General features: G+C 36.9%; 1 protein-coding gene across 1 annotated transcript in view; it reads right to left on the bottom strand.

Moving 5' to 3' along the window:
• The window catches only part of LOC104130462 (dynein heavy chain 5, axonemal-like), a 160260-nt gene that overhangs the window by 117864 nt on the left and 19748 nt on the right, over window positions 1–22648 (bottom strand). The window contains exons 15-31 of the mRNA XM_035899011.1: window positions 20717–20812; window positions 19807–19980; window positions 19624–19713; window positions 18757–18912; window positions 17343–17482; window positions 15594–15745; window positions 13587–13794; window positions 12428–12515; window positions 12188–12311; window positions 11916–12079; window positions 10623–10715; window positions 9301–9504; window positions 7522–7597; window positions 6954–7300; window positions 6672–6790; window positions 4296–4432; window positions 3125–3287 (exon numbers count right to left, since the gene is read on the bottom strand). Of these exons, the coding sequence (XP_035754904.1) occupies window positions 3125–3287; window positions 4296–4432; window positions 6672–6790; window positions 6954–7300; window positions 7522–7597; window positions 9301–9504; window positions 10623–10715; window positions 11916–12079; window positions 12188–12311; window positions 12428–12515; window positions 13587–13794; window positions 15594–15745; window positions 17343–17482; window positions 18757–18912; window positions 19624–19713; window positions 19807–19980; window positions 20717–20812 (2531 nt within the window). The remainder of the gene's footprint in view (window positions 1–3124; window positions 3288–4295; window positions 4433–6671; window positions 6791–6953; window positions 7301–7521; window positions 7598–9300; window positions 9505–10622; window positions 10716–11915; window positions 12080–12187; window positions 12312–12427; window positions 12516–13586; window positions 13795–15593; window positions 15746–17342; window positions 17483–18756; window positions 18913–19623; window positions 19714–19806; window positions 19981–20716; window positions 20813–22648) is intronic.

The following is a 22648-nucleotide window of genomic DNA, read 5'->3' as shown; positions in this document are numbered from 1 at the left end:
TCCGAACTTAAGCTTTTGCAGTGTCATTGTTTTATCAAAAATTTGAAAATGCACCTGATTTTGTAAAGGGGAAAAAGGATTAAACAACATATTTTTTTTTCAAGCAAAATAAAGTACATCCTAAACCAAAACTGACCTGGCTTGCAAACAGAAAAATACTTCTGTTTCAATCAAACAAGTCCTATTTTATACCTGGTTTGTATGAAATATATTTAAAGAAAAATCTTTCTTTATGCACAATTTCAAGATGAAAAAAATTGAAAATGAAGAACCTCTTGCACGGTGAATTGCCACAGCTCCACTTGCTTCTAACAAGTCATGCCAATTTTCATCTGCCAAAGCTATGGAACAAAGACTGACAGCAGTTCTCTTACAGCTCAGTGGCAGAAGCAAAAAGCTGCATAAAACCAACCCATAATGAAAAATTCCTTCAACGAAATTCTCCATTTTTCACAGCTCAAAATCAGACTGACTGTCACACAGCACTGGAGGATGTGTGAATTCTTCACTGCTTGCTGATAAGAGGTAGATGAACATATGCATACTGTCATAGCATGGCAATAATCTCTGTAGTCTTTCATCTTGAATCCAGCAATAGACAGTATTAAATATGCTAGAGAAAAGCACTGCAGAATGGAAAATTATACTCTTGCCATGGATAAGGCTTTAAGAGGCAGTTCCTGGTTACTTCTGCACTGAGGCACAAGAAGTAACATTCTTACAAACTTTGTCTTAGGCTGGCAATTGGAAATGGGATCTCTTAGCTTGGTAATGAAAACTGCTAAATTTTTTTTTATACAGATACTTTTTTTCTTTGTCTTGGTCTCAGTGATATCTTAATATCTTCTAACAGCAAGTCCCATGAATTACATACTATGTTAAAAAACTACTCCATTGATCAGGTTTAAATTTCCTTCTTAAATTTACTGGACATTCTCTTTACACTATATTACAGTAAAACATAAAGGGAAACTTCTCTCTAGCTTTTATTATAAACTTCTTAAATGTTCTCTACCACATGCATTTTCTCTAAATATTTATCCTTTTTATCTCTTTTTAAATGGATTTGTTTTCAACTACAGTTATTTTTGTGATTCTTCTTTTCATGATTCTAGGTTTCTAATCTATTACTATTTTTAAAAGGGGTAGCAAAAAAGACCATTAAAGAACTATGCATATCTTTATAATTATGCTAAAACACTAATTGCATTTCCAGTATTCCTTTTTCTTTCATAACACAGCATACTGTCTTAGCTATTTCTGCAGGTACCCCCTGTACACTGTTTACATTTCTCCAGCTTTAAAGAGCTTAACTTGATGCAATAATGCTAGCAAGCCTGCCAAAGGAAGCATAGTACCGGGTTAGACTGTTACAAAAAAAATATTTGCTGTGTATCAGTAGCTACCTTGCTCCAAATATAGCTCAACACTTGAGAAGAAAAGGTCATATGTGAAGTAAAAAGAGAAACATGTAACTTTCAGAACTGTTGTCACGCAGTGGTTTTCTTCAGAGTTCCAGGAGAAGAAAAAATAAAGAGACTCCTACCAACTTGTAACATAATTAACTATGGAAAAAATGATGATGCAGATTCCAGAATTCTACTGAAATTTTATCAAGACAATATAGATATTGTCCAAATGCAGATATATATATATTTTGCATACATTCATTTTTACTATTATTATTTTTTTAAATGATGGGGTTTTTCAAAGTAATGTTTAGAAGACAGTTTGCTCCATTTTTTCCAGAAGAAAATCTCCACTCCTTCAGTGCGTACAGAAATGGACTGTGCTAAAACAGTAACACGCTCAAAATACCATATGACTAAAAAGCCTGAGCACAAGTAACTTTTCTTATGTTTTCAAAGATTTGGGATGAGATGAAAACCACAGATTTGATCTCAGTCTCTTGAATAATACCAAAATGTAAGTGAAGTCTCTCTCAGGTCACATTGGAGTATCCAAAATCAAAAGCTGATCAGAACTACTGGTGAAGCAGAGAGACACACACAGTGACTGTTCCAGAAGAGAGGCTCTGCAGAAGAGAAGGCTCTTTGTATTGAGTATGAACTTGTTTCAAAAGAACCCACTGAGAAAGTGATCAGAGCCACTGTGTAAAGAGGTGAAGAAAATGCTTATGCAAAAAACATAAAGAAAACAGAGAGACAGTTCACATTTTTTCCAATAGATATGCACAGAATAAAAATATTGCACATTTATTTGCCAACTTCTGAATGTATATTCTGTAAATCCCATTAAGAGTAAAACATAGACTGGTACAGAAAACTACTCTGAAGGAATGGATGCACAGAATACTTAAGACCTGCATATAGACACTCCACTTTTGCATGTAACAAAATTCCCCTTTTCTAGCAATTCTGTCCATACTCCAGGAATCAGAATTTAAAGAAAGCTGGCAAAGGGGAAACAATCCAAATCCTGCTGGTTCATGAGCCCCTGCCTCTCACAGAAGTAACAAGCTGGGCCATGATAGTCTTGCAGCCACAGCCATGGCTGTTGAAAAACCAAAGGTGTGTCTTTGCCAACACAGTAGAAAAACTCCTCTGATTTCAGCAAAGCATGACTTCACCTAACAGTTATTTTATATGTAATGTGGAAAACATTCTTCCCCTCAAACTTCATAAATGACCCCTCAGAATTTACCGTGGCTACCCACCCTTGTTGAAATAGCAATTTCAATCCATACAAATGCACAGAAGTAGACTGTGGACATCAAAATTCTATCTAACATCATGGACTAAACATTAATTAGCTGTAAACTAAATCGCTGAGAAGGCAATATATGAAGATGAGCTATGAAGGTTATTTCTACCTACAACTACCTTGCCACAGGTTTATGCACCTTACTAATTAAATAAGCTGTACCCTATCATGCCAGTATACCCCAATGAGCCTAAAATGACTTGCAGACTGAGCTAAGGTCACACACTTGCTGCATATTGCACCACAGTCTGCAACTAGTGCAGCTGAGCTGAGCACTTGAGCAAGCCTGAGCTTGAAATAAACCAAGAGGGTTTTGCCCCTTAGGTCAATTTTCACAAGATAATTAACACAGAAAGCTGAGAAATAAAAATTGTATGCACTTCAACAAATAATAACTTACCTGTTTTGAAAATCCAGAAGTTCATTGTTAATTTTTTCAATATTTAGATCATTCCAAAGCATTTCATTGTATCCATCGATACTAGCAGTAACTGAATTATAAAGACTGTAAAGTTTCTGAAGCAATGAAAGCTCACGTTTAATTCTGTGCAGTTCAGGATACTCTGTTTCAAATTTTAAAAGAATAAATTTGTGAATGTTAATTAGGCACAACTGTATTCATGAACACAAAAATCCATGTATTTCTAAAATTGGTATTAAATAAACGTCTGAAATCAGACTTGCAGACTTTTCGTGTCTAGTAAGACAAACATTTCAGTTACATTACTTAAGAACATCAGATTTTGATGCACAGTAATTGTTTATAATGCTGAGTTTTTTATAAATATTCTTCTATAACAGTAGATGTAATCTTACAAGGGAGGTGCTGCACCTATCTCTGTGAGGAAGATGATGTTGAAAAAGTAGTTGAAATGACAAAGGAATGCACTATACTTTTATACGAGAACTAAAATATCCTCCATCTCAAATTGTGTGATTTACTTAAGAGGTAGAGGTTGGGGATGAGGGGTGTGCTTTCAAAATAAAAATATAGAATATGATACACAATAAAAGTATTTAAACTGAATCTCCTTAACGGAAATATTTTGTTTAGCTTCTCTCATTTCTTCGGGCACTCCTAGTTAAAAATATATTGTGATTATAGCGTATGTCTTCAGACAGGAAAATATATGAATTTAGTATGTACAAATTAAAGTGCTTATCATACATTCTGCTGTAACTTTAATTCACACTGTGGTCTTCCAAACTTGAAGAGTGTCTGGCTAGGAGACATAAGGATATTACAGATCAGTTGCACAGCCCAAGGCAATATATCTGGAGCAGGGACAACTGAGTACTTTGGCAACATGTTTCCCAAATTTGGACTTGGAAGGATACAGACAGGAGATGCACTTAGCTCTGAACAGAAAAAGCAAGAGAGCTAAGCAGCTGGACCCTGAGATACACGGAACAGTACAGACTGAGAGCCAGTTTCACACAGTTGCTTTTCATAGGAAAGATAATAATTTACTGCAAGGAATTTTTCTACAATGAATCCAGCACTGAATGCAGGACCCACAAGAAAAATTTAATAGCATACAACCAGGCATTCATATCCCCTGAGAAACTACCTGTGATAGGAAGACCAAATAATTCTTCCCCACCAGAAAGAAAGATATACTTCCTCCATAGTTCATCAAATTTGGCTTGAAAGATCTGTAATCTGTCACTTGCTTCATGGGGAGGAACATTCCCCTCACCAGGGCCCCTGTAAAAACCAAAACAAAATCATCAACCATACAGACTTCACAAAGAATCACAACAGAACCCAGATCTTACTTACTGATCAGTATTTAATATTTTCTAACATTTTTTCTATAAATTTTCATAAAAGACACTAAAAGAGAAAATGCAAAGTATATTCAGTGTCCCAGTATTACATATTGAGTAGTCCCTGAAGCCCAATTTATTTTCTAATAATAAAATTCATCTGGGTTACCATACATATTACAAACAGCTAAAAAGATCTACAATTGTTTTGTCTTTATTATTTTCCATTTCTGTAAAATACATTTTAATGATTATTTCAATTTATATTCTTAAAAAGGGAAAGGCAGCAGGTATATAATCCAGGGGTGAAAACCATGGTAGCTGATGCTAGAACCATAATTAAGCACCCAGAAAAATAACAGAAAAAATATTATTTTGCTCTAATGAGTATATCTCAGCTGGAGGACTGGGTGTAATCCCCAATTCTCACACCTGGGACCACTTCTTGACTGTATCATTATATTTTGGGATGAGAACTATAAGTATGTCATCTTCTGTTGTGCCATAGTTATTTCTAGAAAGAAATACAAGCATGTGGGCATCAGAGAGCCGTTGTAGGCTGGCTGCTTAGCAAGGAAAATGGAACCAGGAGATGAAAGCAGTTAACATGATCAGCAGAAGCAGTCAGGGCCTGGTCCCATAGTACCTGAGCAAGGAGAGCAGGGCAGGCCTGGGGATGGTAGTCATTTTGAAACAAGAGTCTGGATCTTTAGACAAGTCCACAATAATTACGCAGGACTGAGGTCAAGCAGGGAAGGTGAGTCAGCAAGGCAGAGTCAGGAGCAGGTCTAGTGAAGGTAACCAGGATGAGACACAGGCCAGTGGTTACCAGGCTGTTCTGAGATCAGGCTGAGGAGTGAGTCTGTGCTTTGGGATCCAGGTTCCGCTCAGTAGGGTCCATGGCCAAGTACAGGCACAGCTGCAACAGAGCTGGAACTGTAGGCCAGGGGGCCAAGCATTGAAGACAGCTTAAAAACCAGTCCCACAGGAAGGAGTGTCAGCCTTCCTAAGGGCTCCCAGCAGAACCACATGGGAGCACTCTGTCACCAAAGGAAGGGGGGAGCCCTCAGATGCACTAGCTCTAAGCTGGCCCTGAGCCCAGGCAGCTGAACCTCCAGGAGCGGGGATGCTCTCAGGATCCCTACAACTGGTAGCAGCCACAGGGTGTTTCCATGAATTCCATGACAACTCCAAGAGCAGAACTGCATGCAGCACTATGCATGCATCCACACTGGTAACTTGGTGCTCTAGCAGATTGCTTTTAGGTGCAAATTCACCTTGTGTCTATGGCTGGAGTCTTGAAGCTTCCACTCAAATGCACTGCTAGTGTGCCTTCAAGAAGTTGCACTCCTGGTGGTGAAGCCAAGATTGAAGCCAAACACCCAGTTACCATTTGGACCACACTGCTTGCAACACCAATGCAAAAGCACCTGCCCTAGGAGAAGAGTATATATTCTCCAAGGCCCTCCAGTAGTGTGTGCTCTATGCATGCACTGAATTCTGTTCCCAACAGCCAGGCAGTCTGCAGAGGCTGCACATAAAGCTGCTTCACACTGCCCATGGCCTATTGGTGTGTGGTGCCTGCCTAGGGTCAGCTGTTGACGTGAATGTCATTCCCAAAAAACACACGCTGTGCATGTATTGTCCTAGAACCATAACAGATCAGAGGAAACCAAATTCTAGTCTTTCCCTCTTTTGCTAATCTAGATGTGTCCAATGAAACACACACACACCATAATTTAAATTAAAAAATGCCAAAGTAAGCTTAGAAGTAAGACTGAGTAAGAGTGAACTTAGAAACACCATGAACTGGTATCTCCATTCACATCCAAGGCACTACTTATATACCTAATATTAAATACCTACGTAAGTGTTTTGTTGAGTTTAGAACCCAAAAAAAACCTTTAAATTTGGATCTGGATTGCAAATTTGATTTTTTTCCCCCAACCTATTAAATCTTCTGGAACTTCACTGACTCCAGCACTGAAATTATGGGAATGCATCTGTGAGAGTAAAAGTATCTTCCCACCTTATATTATTCTGAAATTAGGCTTATTTTAGCAGCTTTCATATATACATTGAGGCTGTGCTGTGTTTATTTTCTGAAGCCCTTTCAATACACTATTTTTGAACAATCACTCATGAAGCATAATTGTATTGCGCTAAAGGTCACCTACTTTTCATCATAATCTTTGTAAAATTCCACAGCATCAGTCTGGAATTTTTGAACACCACTCAGTAAATCTGTTTTCATGTCTGGCTGTACCTTCAGCAGCAAGTCCTCAACCTGCAGTGCCTACATGCAGACAAAGAGAAAAAATATGCATAAAAGAGGCAGGAAAAAAAAGCACAGAGTTTTAAGTAAGAAAATAGTTATGTTCAACATTAGTTTCAACATTAGAAAGGCTGACAATAACTTTGCTATATATATAATTTGAGAAATAATGCAGCAACGGTACCTGTGTATTTAGGTTCTTCCAGGCATAAGCCAATCCATCAACTCTTTCTGTATTTCCATCTTGAAAGAGCAGATTGTATTTATGAAGCACAGAGTAAGATTCTTCTATAGGTCCAACTATCATGTCAATTTTAATCTCATTCTCTCGAATTTCCTTTAGTGTTTCCATTGCTTCCCGTACATCATCAAGGTCATGAATAGGTCTGCTTAATCGCTTGGTAATATTTTCAATGAATGAATAAATTTCATCCATGTCTGTGGCAAGGCTATTTTCAATGACTCTGTTGCAATGTCCACTGATTCCAGTACACAGTGATTTGGCAGTTCTCTGATTTGTGTTTCTAATTGCTAAGACAAACACAAGTGTTCAGCTTTTGATTTCACTACAATTTCTCTGAACAGTTCATTTTTATTAAAGATATAATACTTACAGAAAAGTATCTGATTTGAGTTTGGAATTCAGCCATTGTTGGTTTAGTATCTATAAATTCCCTCACTTTTTCCTCTGGGTCCTATATAAAACAAGTTTATTTTAATTATTATTTAGGTTTGGTATTACAATAACCTACAGGGTTTATATTTTATATATACATATAAAATTATATCAGCTGCCTGATCTACTGTGCAAATATAAATGATCCCTCTCTAAAAGAGTTTAAGGTATAAGCATTAAGATCAAATTATTTCACTTCAATTTATTTTCTTAACTCTTACTCCTCGTACAGTACTCTTTAAAGCACTTGAAATTTGTCTGTAACTCAAAAACTGACACAGATCAGGATACCCCTTATCCATCCAAATATTACTACAAAATTTACAATATAGCTGTTAAAACTTTGCTGGAAATATTTCCTTCCCAGTCTCCCTTCTGTCTGCAACCCCCTCAAAACAGCCTGCATCCTCTAACAGGTATTTAAATGGTAGTGATTGTACTCAGCCATCTTCACTCTTCCTGAAACAGTATATTTAACTGCAGTTTCTAGCTACAAATGGACTGGCCATTTGGAGCAAGCATAGTTTAGCAGGGAAGGATGGATCTAAAGGAAGTGGGAGCATTTAGCTTGTTGAAGCTTCTTTAAAGGGAAAAGAGCACTGAGCATCCTTCCTTTTCATCAGGTAGGACAGCCTCTGCAGAGGTGAGAACTTCAGTGTCACAAGGTCAATAAATGTGTTAGCTTCTTGGTTCAATTACAGACAAATGATCTTTTCTTTCATCTATAGTCTGCACTTTGAGGTCCCTGAGAAGCTGTTATGGCTTCTCTGGCCAATAACGAGTTACCAGTGACAGTTCCCAGTGGTCCTACAGAAATTAAAAAGACAGGGGGAAAACAGTGCCAAATCCTAAGGCATTTTAAGGTTAAGGAGCAGATTAATTGACTATTTGAGAAGATTTTAGTAAAAAGGAAACATTATCATGCTACTGTATCATCCAATCTGATTGTGCCTCATCTGGGTGAAGTGACATACCATCAATATGTCATTAGCTCAAACAATATCTCCAAAAACTGAGGTAAATAAGCATTAAGATTTGGAACCCCAGAAGCCATGAAGAGGTGAAAAATTCCCTGTCTTAGCCTGAACTCTAACTGCAAAAGAGTCAGCTGTGGGAACACGGTCACCTATGAGTTGGTTTAGGAAAGGGAAGTTAAAATAGAGAGGAGTTACAAAGATACGATTACTCCTGGTTTGATTGCTTGTTTCTCAGCTTTGATAGGTAAGACCAGTAGTTGTCCATCCCCACAGAATTGAATTTCACTGGCCAGAATGTACACAAGGTTTTATTTCATGAAATATCTCCTGCTAAAACACTCCTCGAGCTTTACCATTTATGTGACTGACTGAACCCACTTCCTAACAAAGACAACTCCATCAACCCTGATTCTCTTCTGCTTTGGAATCCTTATTGCTGGAAAGATTTCCTAGATTTATTTAATCATTTTTGTGAAGAAATAGTAAAGCTGCTTTCAGCAGTGGTTGATGAAGAAAAACTAGGCAGTTTAATATTCAGGAACCGTTCTGTAATCTGCAATTTCTCAGATTCTGCTAAATGATTCTTTTACAACCTATGCAGACAAGATGCTGTGAGAAAGATGCATAAGCATATGAGAGTTTAAGCTTGTTTATGCTCCCAACATACTTTTTGTTCTTCTGGTTCCTTCCTTAGATGGTTTAGTTGGTAAAGAATGACAAGGTCTGGTCAACACAAGAAGAGACAGAGGTACTATTGGTATAAGGATTCTACTATGGAACCATGCTTCCTACTGAGCACACAGTCTCCTTATGTAATCCAAAAGTTTATTTAAAAGATTTCGCAACACAGCAACATTTTTATTAAATATGTATTTAACCTTGTTCCAGATGCCTGAAAATTCAGAAAAGCTGTTCAGAAGATCCGATGCTTCAGTTCTGAGCGATAAAATAACTGTATTTAGTTGGATCACGACTTTGTTTACATCCTTATGTTCAATGATCTGTTTGTCTAAAGGTTTCAGTGCCACCATCCTCATGAGTTTGCTCTCATCACCAAGCTCTACAGCAATAGCTTGTTCAATCTGGCATAAATTAAACAAGAAAAAACATATGTCTGGTAGTTTTATATATATTTTTTTACATTATAGTGTCCAATAATGCACACACAATAAGTGCTTCTAAGAACAGAGAGAAAGTGCAGAGAAAGCATCCATAACGAGATTCCCTGTTCATAGCTTGGATTTTTACAGAAATATAGTTCTAATGTTAGAGCTGATTTTATAAAAAATTGCCATGTGGAGCTCTGTATTAATGGTCTCTGACATCTGTCAAATATGTGTCATATACAAGTACAACTGTGCTGTTTCCTGTTCCTACTCAACTGCTCAGGTCTTCCTCCTTTCTTTAGCATAGAGTTACAATCTATACCTATTCTTGGCCAAAAAAGGTCCTTCAGGTGGTGGGGGGTTGGCTGCTTGGAAATAAGCAAACAATTATGCTTGAGGAAACTGAATTCAACCCACTCTCTCCTAGTTCATTTTTTTTATTATTTATTTGCAGGACTTGAATGGGGTTTTTTATTGAAATGAGCTGATTTTTCATGTCAGATTGATAAAATTAGAAGATACTTTTAAAAGACACAGGTATACATAGATCTGTATTTCATTACAAGACAATTAAGGCCATCTGATTACCATTACTGCGCATTTCTGTACTTCAACAAATTTCAGTTTCTGTCTATACTTCAGACCTCCCTAAGGTTTTAGTGCTCATTTTAATACCAGTTAAAATATTTATATTGTATTTTCTGTAGCATCATAGGTGCTGTATGCAGCCTGAAAGTTTAACTTACAATACAGTTTTTACCTGGGAAGACTGATAATACTCAGCTAGTAGTACCCATGGATAATGTCAGTTTTCACACATTATCTACACTATCATCATCATAGTTGAACAATATAGTTAAAAGATATTTTTTAAAGCAATTTTTTTATTTTGTTATTAGAAACCACCAAACATAAGGTTTATGAATTATTCTTCTTATGTTCAATTACTTGGTATAGAGATTAAAAACTAGGCTTTCTTTTAACAGGAACATCCACCAGATTACAAGTGTACTGGTACAGAACACGTTCTTATGAGATTAAGAAATGCTAACCCAAATACTAACATTTTAAAATAATCAAAATAAAATACTCACCTGCTGCTGTTTATGATGTAAGTAAGCAAATTTCCACAGGGGGATATCTTTGGTTACTGATAATATGATATTTACTGCTTTGTTTACAGCACTCTGAAAACAGCAAAACATTCACCTTGAGCACACAGAGGGATTATAACACATAAGAAGGGGGGGAAAAAAAGGGATCCTCCAAACAATACCAAAATGGAAAAATTATTATTTTATATATATTATATATTTTATATTATATATATTATATATACTATCTAGGAAATATTCTAATAAGCATGAAGTAAGATCACCCAAAATACCTTTTGTAAGGCAACAGAGTACTCCATAAAGCTTAATCACAGTCCTTCTATGTTTATGTGATTTTCAAATAAGAACATAAGAGACCTTTATGAGTAGTAATCATGAATCAGTGGGGCTCATATCTTAATTATAGTACTATTTCCCCTTAAACTAGTTATAAACATTGTTACTTCTAATTAGTAATAATAGTTTTCACATTCACATCATAATGCCTGAACACATTTGTCTGAATTTCTAATGGAACAGTCTATAACCTATACTGGCAGCTATATAAATTATTATATTACTTCTTCTATCTATGGTATTTTAAAATTACACTTTGTGGTATGATTTTTTACTGACACCACCATGAAGGCTCCAGATGAAATCTAAGAACTCAACTACTGATTTTGACAGTGGCAATGCTAAATGAAAAGTCCACAAATCAACACCATAAACAACTAATACTTTGTGAACAATTTCAGACATCATAGGAGACTGTAAGTATGTATGTAAGAATTTTGCTGAACTAATATAAGCTTAAACGAGTGCTCAAATTTTTTCACAGTTTAGGGCCTCAGGCTAGTAATATTTTTCTTTACATTTACTACTTCAGAATGCTGATTTATAAATGATACTTTAAACTGATACAATATAAATAAAACATTGTTTTATATTCTGAAAGAGTTTAAGGAGATGAGGAAGTCAAATCAGGCTGTAACAATGGCATTCATTTTTATTTTTGCATTCGCTTTGAAATGTTTGCCTCTCAGTAAGGTTTGTGAACATGAGTTACTGAGCTTTTAGGAAAACAGTTCCTTCTACTGGCCTGCATAACAAACCTGATCAGTGGCTTCATGTCCTTAGCACCCAGTGATGTCATGAACTCAAGTGAGTTTTAATCTTTTTTTCCCTTTCTTTTATTTCTTATACCAGATTAAATTTCCACATGTTGTTTTAAAACAATGCGTTTACAAATGTTTTACCATAAATGACTGAGATGTGCAATTATTTTGTTACCTGAATATCTTCAAGACTTGGTCTCAAGACAACATTTGGAATAGCCAGCTGAATTTCAGCTTTGAACAAAGGAAGCCTCTGTGTCTCTAAAAACTTGGTCATCTGATACCTGGAGTCAACAACGCGCAGTCGATGTCTTAAGGACTCTAAAGAATTCTTTGTACCTAAATAAATATAACATTTAAGCGAGGTTATTTTTTTTTAACATAATAAGCTTGGGGAAAAAATCTTATATTAAAAAAACTAAACATATCTGAAAAAGACAGACTCACATCTGACTAAAGAGTCAGTATTCTTCTGACAAAGCTGTCCGATCAAATTATAGTAACTACAGGACAGGCATTCTTGGCAGCGTGTTTTCTGTTTCATGTCAAGATGTGTACAGGCATATGAATCCTGAAAAGTTAAAGGGAAATTTTTAGGAAAAGAGCCATATTACCCAGCATGTAAGTGAAATACCAAGTATCTGACTAGGTTATAACATGTTACTTTTTATACTATAGAGATCTTACCTCCAGAGTTCTTCCATCATCTGCTTTCAGCCTGTGCTTAAGACTATCCACCAGTTCATACACGGAGCATTCCACTTGCTGACTCTGTCTACAAAAAACAACCTCACAGTCACCCACAGACAATCAAACATAAGGAATACCATTCATTATTTTCCAGGCACACATCCCCAGTCCTACTGCACTGTGAAGAACTGCATGTGCAGGGAAATACCCTTATACTTTTCAGTTTGTTCCTATTGCTTGACCATACAGAGAATTTAATACATCAAGAATCATAGAATCCTAGGTTGGAAGGGACCTCAAGGATCATCTGGTCCAACATTTCTAGGTAAGTGCACAGTCTAGACAAGATGGCCCAGCTGAGTCTTAAAAGTGTCCAATGTGGCGGAGTCAAACACTTCCCTGGGGAGATTATTCTAATGGTTGACTGTTCTCACTGTGAAAACTTTCACTCTCATGTACAACCGGAATCTTCCCAAGGAATCCTCCTGCTTGTCCTCTCTATGTGACTCCTTGTAAAAGAGATGCAGACTATCAAGAAACCCATTTGTCAGGCTCTGTTATATCTGATTCAACTGGACTTCATAATTATTAAAAAAAAAAAAGTTATTTCCAGCTATAGTTAATAAAAAAGACTTATCACGATGATGCAGTAAGATAACCTGTAAAATCCAAATTAGTAAAATAAAAATAAAAGAATAAATAGAAAGTATCTTATTTTGCACAATGAGCATAGACATCTTTTTGGAGAAGAACTGAACAACTATTCTGCTATAACCTGGAAAATAAGCATAGGACAAAAAAATTGCAGCACTGGGAGAATGGGAAGTCTTACATTAGCTAGCTGGCATTAAGAATCAAGCAATTAATATGGGGATGAGATTTCAAGTCCTATTCATCTTCATTTTTCTTGCTACTGATTAGAATGCCGTAAGAAGAAAAATATGAAATGCTAAACACTACACATGCAATTTTAAATCTGTTGTATTCAAGATACTTGGGAGTTTCTCCCCTGTGTCCTGAGACTATCATTTTGCTTTAGACTAGTACTCTGTTAAAATAAAATTTTAAAAGTAAACTCTCTATGCATAAAAAAAAGTAATACATAAATAATCTCTCCCAAATACAGCCTTGAAATCTGTGCAACTAGCAAACCTACTGAGACAATTTGTGAGCAGTAGACATAGCAAGCTTTTCTGTCTGTTCCAGGAAAGAAAGCACATCTATAGGTTCATCTTCTGGCAAAATCATCAGAGCAGTGTTTGACATATCCTCCAGAATTCTTCCAATTCTGCATTCCAGGGTATCAGATGCTTCTTTGACTACATAGTCCAACTCCCTCAGGGTACTATAAACATTCCTAATAACTAAGCAAGGAAAACAAAATTAAAACAAAGCATGTAAAATACAGACCTCTTAAATCTCATCTCTCCTTCCCCTTCCCTCCTTGCTCCAGGTATTAAAATAAAATGAGGATTTAATGGCAATGAATATGCAATTATTTAATTTAATAGTTTGAAATATTTCTATTTCACTGAAATAGAAACATGATGGACTTGCTCTACTTTGGAGTCTTTAAATTAAACCATTTCATAATAAATAGTACAGTAGCTTTCAAAGTACCTTTTTTTTTTTTTGGATTAAACAACTTTGTAATGAAAAGGATCAGCAACATACAATGGAAAACAGAAAGAATACACCTGTCCAAAAATTATTTTGGTCCTCGTACATACATACATAGCAAAGTCCAGTACTTTTATAATTGTAATTAACTTACAAATTCAAAGGCTAAAATTCCCCCAGCCAAGATTACATACTGACTGTTATACACTAGATGTTTTCTTTCATGCATGTGACCTAACTCACTTTGGAAAGAGATAAACTAGGTGCTTTAAACAGATTTGTTTAATAAACTAAGTAAAAACTACTGCTTCTGAATAGACTGGATAAATTCTTTCTCTGTCTTTCATACTTTTCATTGCAAAGAACAAAGAAATATCTCACCGGACACCCTTTGTCTTTGTAGTTGTTACTACCAGAGAGTATCATTTGAATCACCAACACTCTTTTTTACTGTATGCAGAAAGAAATCACTATGATACCTGAGACACGGCAGTGTGACAGTGCTGTCCAACTGCTGATGCTTGAAGTGGAAAACATAATTTATTCCTATTAGGAAGTTAATGATGGAGCTTGTCTTTTTTATTGACTAAAATGGACAAATAATCCAGCCAATTCTTCAGCTTCTTTTTTTTTTTTAATATATAAATTAGGTAGTCCTAAATTAATTGTTTTTGCCTTACCTCCTGAGTTTTAGTACAGAATGCAGCGATGGGCCCCCATACTTCTACATATTAGATGGAAAATAAGACACTTAAGACATTAAGCTCATGCATCACTGGCTAATTGAACCAATGGCTAATTTCTAACTGTCCAACATGCAATGCACACCTTCAAAAAGGTGTGATGCATACACTCAAGAAAAGCATTCCTTTCCAGGGGTGATTCCATGTCAGCAGCAGCAGCAATAAACAGGAGGTAACCCAGATACTCTTGCTACATCACCTCTATTTTGCAAAAAAGGCCAGTTTCCACCAGAGCAAATGCTGATCCAAAGAACTATTAAAATCTGAATTATAAGTATTCAGACACTTAACATAGTGCAGAGAGTACCTAAATGAATAAATAAATAATATTGTAAAGACCTTCCTTATAATGTGTTACTAAACTTTGCAAACCAAACACAAAAATTCATTCTAGAGCTATAAAACAAACATAAAAAAACACCTGCCTTTTTCTTTTTTTTGGTGCTCTGGTCAGGCAAAGGTCAATTAAAGCTAAGAGGTGACCAGCCCTTCCTTAAGCACTGGTCAGAGCCCCTGCGTACCAGTGTCACATGGCAGAGTCACAAATGAACAGCTGCACAAACCCATGCCCCATTTCACTTTCAGATTTAGGCTGCATCTGTTCCTGTTTATCTTGCTGCTTTTCATTTTGAAGAAAAAAAATGAAAGCCTAACATCAGTCTATCTCAACTGAAAACTGATTTACAAGCATGTTTTCCCCTTGTATATATGGACTGCTCTTCCTAAAACTGGCAAAGAAATATCTGGCAGGTACCACCTAACAGCATGAACAGTCCACCACTTCTTCTCTTACTACACACATTTATTGATGTTCAAAGAAGTCCACGACAGCTGCATCAGGCCCGGAGTGAGGGCATCCTCAACTTGTCCTATGAATGGTTTCATCAGTGGTTTCAGCATAACAGGAATCCCATCCAGACGCTCTTTGTAATTGATCAACAGATTCTGTAGTCTGCAAGACATGATAATTTAGAATCTGCTTAATTCAGATATTTGAAGCACACGGAAGTTTGGACATGTTTTCTGTTAATAAGATTTGCAAGTTCTGACCCCATGTTAAAAATAAGAAGTCTTCCAAGCTCTTCCTAGCTCAAACAAAGCCCCTTTCTCCCCACTAACAGCAGAACCAGACTGGGGAAATAAGTATTTCCAGCAAAGTGCCTGTGATCAATTTAGAGAAACTTTCCTCCAAGGAAAATTAATTACAATAAGAAACCAGGAAATTAAAACCATGGTATTTCTGTTCCCTTCTTCCTATCTTACAAGACATGGCATGAAATGACACTGCTTATAAGAAAAGCAAGATCCAAACCACTTAGGACACCAAATCCCAAAGAAAAAGCAGCCAAATTCTGAATTAAGACTTACCAATTTTATTCCATAAAAATGGAGCTGCACAATGAAGCTGCATAAACAAGAATTAGAAGTGAACGCAACTCAGAAGTCAAAGATACAAAATGGGTTCCTTAAAAGAACTGCTGCAAAAAATAGCTGTGTTCTGTGCCAGATTAAAACCACTACTTTAAATATCATTGTTACAAACTGTCTACTGAGATAACCCATTCACAATATACCCAGAACAGTTTTTCCAGTGTTGCTTAAGCAAAAATCTACAGTCTCTCTGAATATTCCTTCTTCGCTTGGGGAGTCAGTCTGAAGTCTTTTTTAGAAAAGAAAGTAAGTTTGAATATTTTTTTATTGTATACATTTCTGTACTTTTCTGTTTCTCTTGGATGCAAAGGTTGCTTTTTAGAGGACTGTAGCACATGGTGTTTGCCTTGCACATTAGAAATTTTAGGTTAGTTTGTCCTAAAACACTCCACAGATAATTAATTAAAAATGTCAAAAGAGTGAAAGACTAAAAGCTTTAACAATAGAAAAAGAGAGGAGGGGTTGAATTCAAGTGTTTATGAAACTCTTTGAACTTTGTCCCTGTTTGTCCACTTCTATTTAAAAACTATCTAAAGAACACTCCTCACAAAGGATGACTTTTTTAAGACCTATCATCATTGCTTAGAGTTAGAGAATTAATAATCAGCATCCCTGAGAATGAAAAGAATTCCAACACAGAACTGGACTTTAAAATCAACAAAAGTTGCTTCAGATATTCAACATGAGAGAGCATATTGTAACTGAGGTGATGTATTACCTAAACAAATGTTTGGGCTGTGCCTTAACCAAGTGGTAAATTCCAGCTTGTTTTTTTCTAACAGAAGAAAGCTTTTGATGTTAACTGTAATATTTTGGAGTGTAATCCCTAAACTGTAGTGTATAGATGCCTTAGCAGTACCTAGGAGCCCCACTTACAGAGCAACTGTTGCAGTAACAAAACAAAAGCATGTAGGTGTTTTCTAGTAATAAAATATTTGTGCAGATAGGAACAACGGCACAGTATCAATATTACTATGGAAATTCAGGGAAAACAATTAAATTTCAATTAAACTCCATCAAAGGGAAAAATTATAATAAATCAAAAGCATATGCTACAGACTCAAAGCTAGGGATTGCCATCTGAAGATGAGAATCAAATCAAAAAAGTGTTCACTCACTCTTTCTGATGTCTTTTAATCTGTTCTTCATCTGCACACAAGCCAAGGATGACATCTGGAACTTCAAAATACATTTTTTTCAGGTACTTTGTTTCATAAAGTACTTCCAGGACCACTGGATCCAAGTTTACAAGTAATTCCTTCATTGAGCAGTACAGGGGGAAAAAAAAAAGAAATAGCAAATAAGGCAGTAGTTTGGTGGTTACATGTAGTGTGATATACCTGGAACATACAAGATGTAGATGACTAGAGAATTTTTAAACAGATACCCATGTTTCTGCACAGATCTTCATCCTCCTCTACAAATATCTGGATTTTCCAAAGTATTAATCAACCAATATCTTACACTGATTTCAATTTCCTGTGACTCCCTCAGTGTGTCCTAACCACTTGGCTACTGTGATTTCCTAAATTTAATTCTAGTTTTGCAGCTACACTGTGTGGAAACTAATTGTCTTTTCATCTCAGTTTCTCCACTGGCAGAATAGGTAGAAATGTTGTGAAGGTTAATCTGTGCATATTTGGGTGGGCACTAAGTAATGGAGGGGGGGTTTTAAACTAAAACAGGGTACGTTTAGACTGGATATAAGGAAGAAATTCTTTACAATGAGGGTGGTGAAACACTGGAACGGGTTGCCCAGAGAGGTAGTGGAGGCCCCATCCCTGGAAGCATTCAAGGCCAGGTTGGATGGGGCTCTGAGCAACCTGATCTAGTTAGCGGTGTCCCTGCTCACTGCAGGGGGGTTGGACTAGATGGCCTCTAGGGGTCCCTTCTGACCCAAAACATTCTATGATTCTATGATTCTAAATAAACTGAAAAACTAGATTCTAGTTGTCCATTGTGGAATCATTAGTTCCAAAAATGCCGCATTTTAACCATAATTTCTCTGCACTACAGCAGAAAAAATAATCTGTAAAGTAAGAATGGCAAGATTTTCTGTCTCAGCAAGCAGTTTTGAAAGCAAATTAATGAATGATTGCAACATACTCAACACAGTGATGTTGACCACTACAGAAAAGACCAAGATCTAATTAAAAATTCCTTCATTGACTAAAATTTGGTTAACATAAAAAATAAAACATGAAACAATATCTAAAAATACGTAGATAAGTCAGTAATAGATATGTATTTGCTGGGTACTGCTTCTTTTATGCCCTGAATGAGGCAGGAGCCTTACAAAGAAGTGACATAGTTGGAAAGGACCTTTAAGATTATTAAGTCCAACTGCAAATGAGATCTGTACCATAAATATATACAAAAAAGAAAAAAAAAAGTATACCAATATGAGTAGTCCAGTTTTTTAAGCCTATTAAGATTATTTTAATGCTGTGCTTGTCTATCCATTATATGATTAAAGTAGCATATGTAATACTAAACAATGGAACAGTAATACAAAGAATAAATCATATTTACCTTGGTTTCTGGGTGCCTGACAAGTAAGGAAGCATACAGAGCATTTCTGGCCTGGTCAGCAAACCCGCACCAGGCTCTATGATAAATAAGTTCAAATTCCAAAAGAACTGCAGCCATTTTATTGTAGCTTTTAATAACCTTTTTCATTTCCAGTGTCTGCAATTCAAGGGAAAAAAAAAAAAAAGCAAACACCGTTTAAACAATTCGATGAGTCTAACGCAGTAGAAATGCCTTCCACTAGGCTTTTCCTCATGACCACTAGGAAAACAAAACAAATAGGAAGTTTTAAGTTATCCCACTTTAGAGATAAGGTAAGAAGAAGAAACATAGAAATATATTTAGGAATTCAATTAATAAGAAGCTGCTCTAAACAACATAACTCTTTTCCTAATTTTTACTTCCAGTCTTGCCCATAAAACAAAGTCTACACTATGACCTATACAAGACACTGATGTCCCCTTGAGAAAGCTATAAAATTATATTCTTTCATGAAGTGTGACTAGTGTTTGAGGTTAAATATCTCAGTCCTCTTCATTACAGAGCACAGCAGACAGAAGGCTCTAAGGTTAGACACACGGCCAACAGTGCTACTATACGGATTAACATAAGTGAAGCCCCAGAAGGGACAAAAGCACCAGCCTAAGTCATCCACTTAATGTCTCAAGGGAAGTAACCATCCTGAGCTGCAGAATAATAATGCTGCAAAAAGGAATTCACATCCTGGAGCAAACAATAACACCTATCCTGTTGGATGAGCTTGAATACAAGTTGCTAGAAAAGTGAGCTTAGGAGTATAAAAATAAATCATGTGTCTGCTAATAACATGCTTGAAAGCTTAGCATAAATCCTCCTCTGCTAATTTCCAACCTTCAAAAGTGCGGTTTTCTTTTTAAGGAATGTCATTGGATGGTCAATTTTTCTGTATAACTGCTGAGCCCACATAATCTTCCCTGTTACCTGAAACACAGAAGGTATGAGGTTATATTTCCATTAACTTAAAAACAGTCAAGAAGCAAAGTCCTTTGTCTCTCTCATTTTTTTAATTCTTACTGGAGGTATATTACGTGGTATAGGTGGATTTTCTTTTTGCTTCTGGTAGAGTTCTCGAACAAACTCTAAGTCTTGGCTGTATCGCTGAAGGACAATGGTATACTTCTCATCAAGATCAAAATGATTTTCTCCTATTTGTTCAAGCTTCATCAGAAGTCCCAGCATCTGTTCAGTCTGAAAAGGAGGATGGAGCATTTACTCCAGAAGATATTAATAGTTCAGAAAGTCATTGTTCATAAACTGGTTTTTTTAATTTATCATATAAGTTATGCAAGTGTTTTCTAAGAAACACAGAAAACTCCATCCAGACAAGTTAGTGATTTTTACTTCTGTATTTTGTGCCATTTAGAATATATTTACCATAGTATGAACCAACAAACTGTTACCACTACAGTGTACTGGAATATTTGTCTTTTTTCTGACTCTCAAATAATTTTTTTCTGCAAACAGTTGTGGTAGAACATCTAAACCTTTACTCATGCTTTATTAACATCTCATATCATGATCAGGGCCTACACCAATGAAAAATACTGTCATTAAGGTAACAGATTCCAGAAATTATTTCATTACTTCTGACAGTCCAACAGGAATAACTTTGAAATGCAACAGGAAGCATGGGGAACACCAGGATGAAGAAAGAAAATAAACTTAAAAAATATAGGGCTACAATATTTGCAAGGAAAGGTGGAACATAAAACTGGCACCAAGTAACAATGAACATTATCTTCCAGCACTTCTGCAAGCTACATTTAGAACACTTGTAATAGGTTGGATGTCCTCCTATATTATCTCAGACAACCACTAGCACAGTACAGAACACTGGCAATAATGAAGGAGTTCAGTAGGAGCTCTGGGTACACAGCCTTTCCAAGCACCAGAACAAGGAGTTTGCATTTGTAAAATTACTTACAGTTACAGTCTTCTCAAACCAGGAATCCACATATCCTTGTATGGACTCATACAATGCTGCAATTTGGTTCTTAAATTCAAGGTAATCTTTTTCAAACTAGAAACGGGTAAAAGAAAAAAAAAATATAGTGTTGCTTTCATTTCATACAAAATTCTTTCCCTGAACTTTTTTGCTTTATCTGCCCAGTACACATGTTCAGCACTGAATTAAAAACAACAGGGACACCAGCAGTAACAAAGGCATTTACATACTAAGCAAAGCAAACAAAAAAATAAGAAGTGTTAGGTTATATGATTATTGATCTTCATGAACACAAAAGAGCACAGAGGAACAAGGACAGGCAGAGGAAATCTAATAACCTGATCAGAGCGAACAGAGCACACTCACCAGCTCCTCCCAGTACTGCCATGGGAGAGGGCTCAGCTTACTGTCCAGGTATGAAACCCATCAAGATGAGCAAACTAGCAGGCTCTCTATAGCACCTTACAGACTAAGGGAGGTTATTGCCTAGGAGATAAGGGACTCATTACAGTTTACTAAGGAAGAGCATTTGGGGACTATACAAAATGTATTGTGGGAGTTAGGGAAGAAGGACACACAGGGATCAATGTGGTTTGTGGAAGGCACAAGTGTGGAAAAATATAGGCATGATGGGGTAAAAGGAGTCAGTTACATGTGAACGGGTTCCTGCTCAGTACACTCGTCTGGCCATGCCCTACACCGGATCAGCACAGTCTGTCCTGTTTTCTTATCTCCATTTCTGACCATTTTGATGCATGAAAGGGCACTCTCTTCTGTGTGCATGAGTGTGTATACATACCAGCAACAGGAGTGGAAGGGGCTTAAAGGCAGCTTGTAAGAAAGATGAAGAGAGACTTCTACCAAGGCCTGTGGTGACAAGACAAGGGGTAATGGTTTTAAATCTACCCCAAAAAAGGGTTGATTTAGATTGGACATAAGGAAGACATTTTTTACACTGAGGGTGGTGAGACACTGGAACAGGCTGCCCAGACAAAATGTGGATGCCCCATCCCTGGCAGTGCTCAAGGTCAGGTTGGATGCAGCTCTGAGCAACCTGATCTAGCTGAAGATGTCTCTGCCCATGGCAGGGGGATTGGACTGGATAATCTTTAAATGTCCCTGCCAACCCAAACTTTTCTATGACTCTATGGAGGCCATGGGTCACTGGGGCCTATGCACCTGTAGAGTCAGCAACTGGAGAGACTGGAGTGTGTTAAGGTCTAAGCAGCAGCAGCCAGGGTAGGAACTATGGATCATAGCAACTAGAAACACTGGAGCATGTGCATACTGTGTGGGTGAGTGTGTCACATAAAATGGTTAGAGAATACCAAACCAGACTAGGCAGCAAATAGGACAGAGGCTTGGGAACCAAGTGTTGGAGCAGACATAAGTCTGGGCTGGATATTAAAGAGACCAGAGTGGTCTAAGAGTTGGCTACCAGAGGGACCAGGAAGGCCAAGCCAGATACCAGAGAGATGGTAGGGTCTGAAGGTCAGCTTCTGATAAGGTCATAAGCCTGGACCAGCTACAAGAAAGAACTGTTTGCATGTGTGTGTCTCTGTCTGTCAGCAACTGGGACAGCAAGGGGATCCAGGGGTCAACTAGACAGTAGACTGATTGCCTAACACCAGTTACTGTAGGGACCCATAGTTCATGTGTCTGTGCACGTGTGTATGTATAGGCTTGAGTACCAGCAACTGGAATGGGCCCGTGGGCTTTGAGGGGGTTTGCAAGTCCAGGAACTGGGGAGACCTGGGTGTCCAGGGGGCGACTGGTGGATAGACTGACTGTGTAAGACCAGCTACTGGAGGGATCCATGTATATGTATTTTCCACTAACAGGCTTTCATCCTGCTCAGCCAGAGAGGTACAGGATGAGGCCATTAATACTGTTTGCAATTGTGTAATTGCT

Source organism: Egretta garzetta, unplaced genomic scaffold, assembly GCF_000687185.1.
Source record: "Egretta garzetta isolate BGI_Z169 unplaced genomic scaffold, ASM68718v1 scaffold88, whole genome shotgun sequence".
In the NCBI taxonomy this organism is placed as follows: Eukaryota; Metazoa; Chordata; class Aves; order Pelecaniformes; family Ardeidae; genus Egretta; species Egretta garzetta.
The sequence above is the reverse complement of the archived record's forward strand: the minus strand, read 5'-3'. Positions and strand labels throughout refer to the sequence as shown.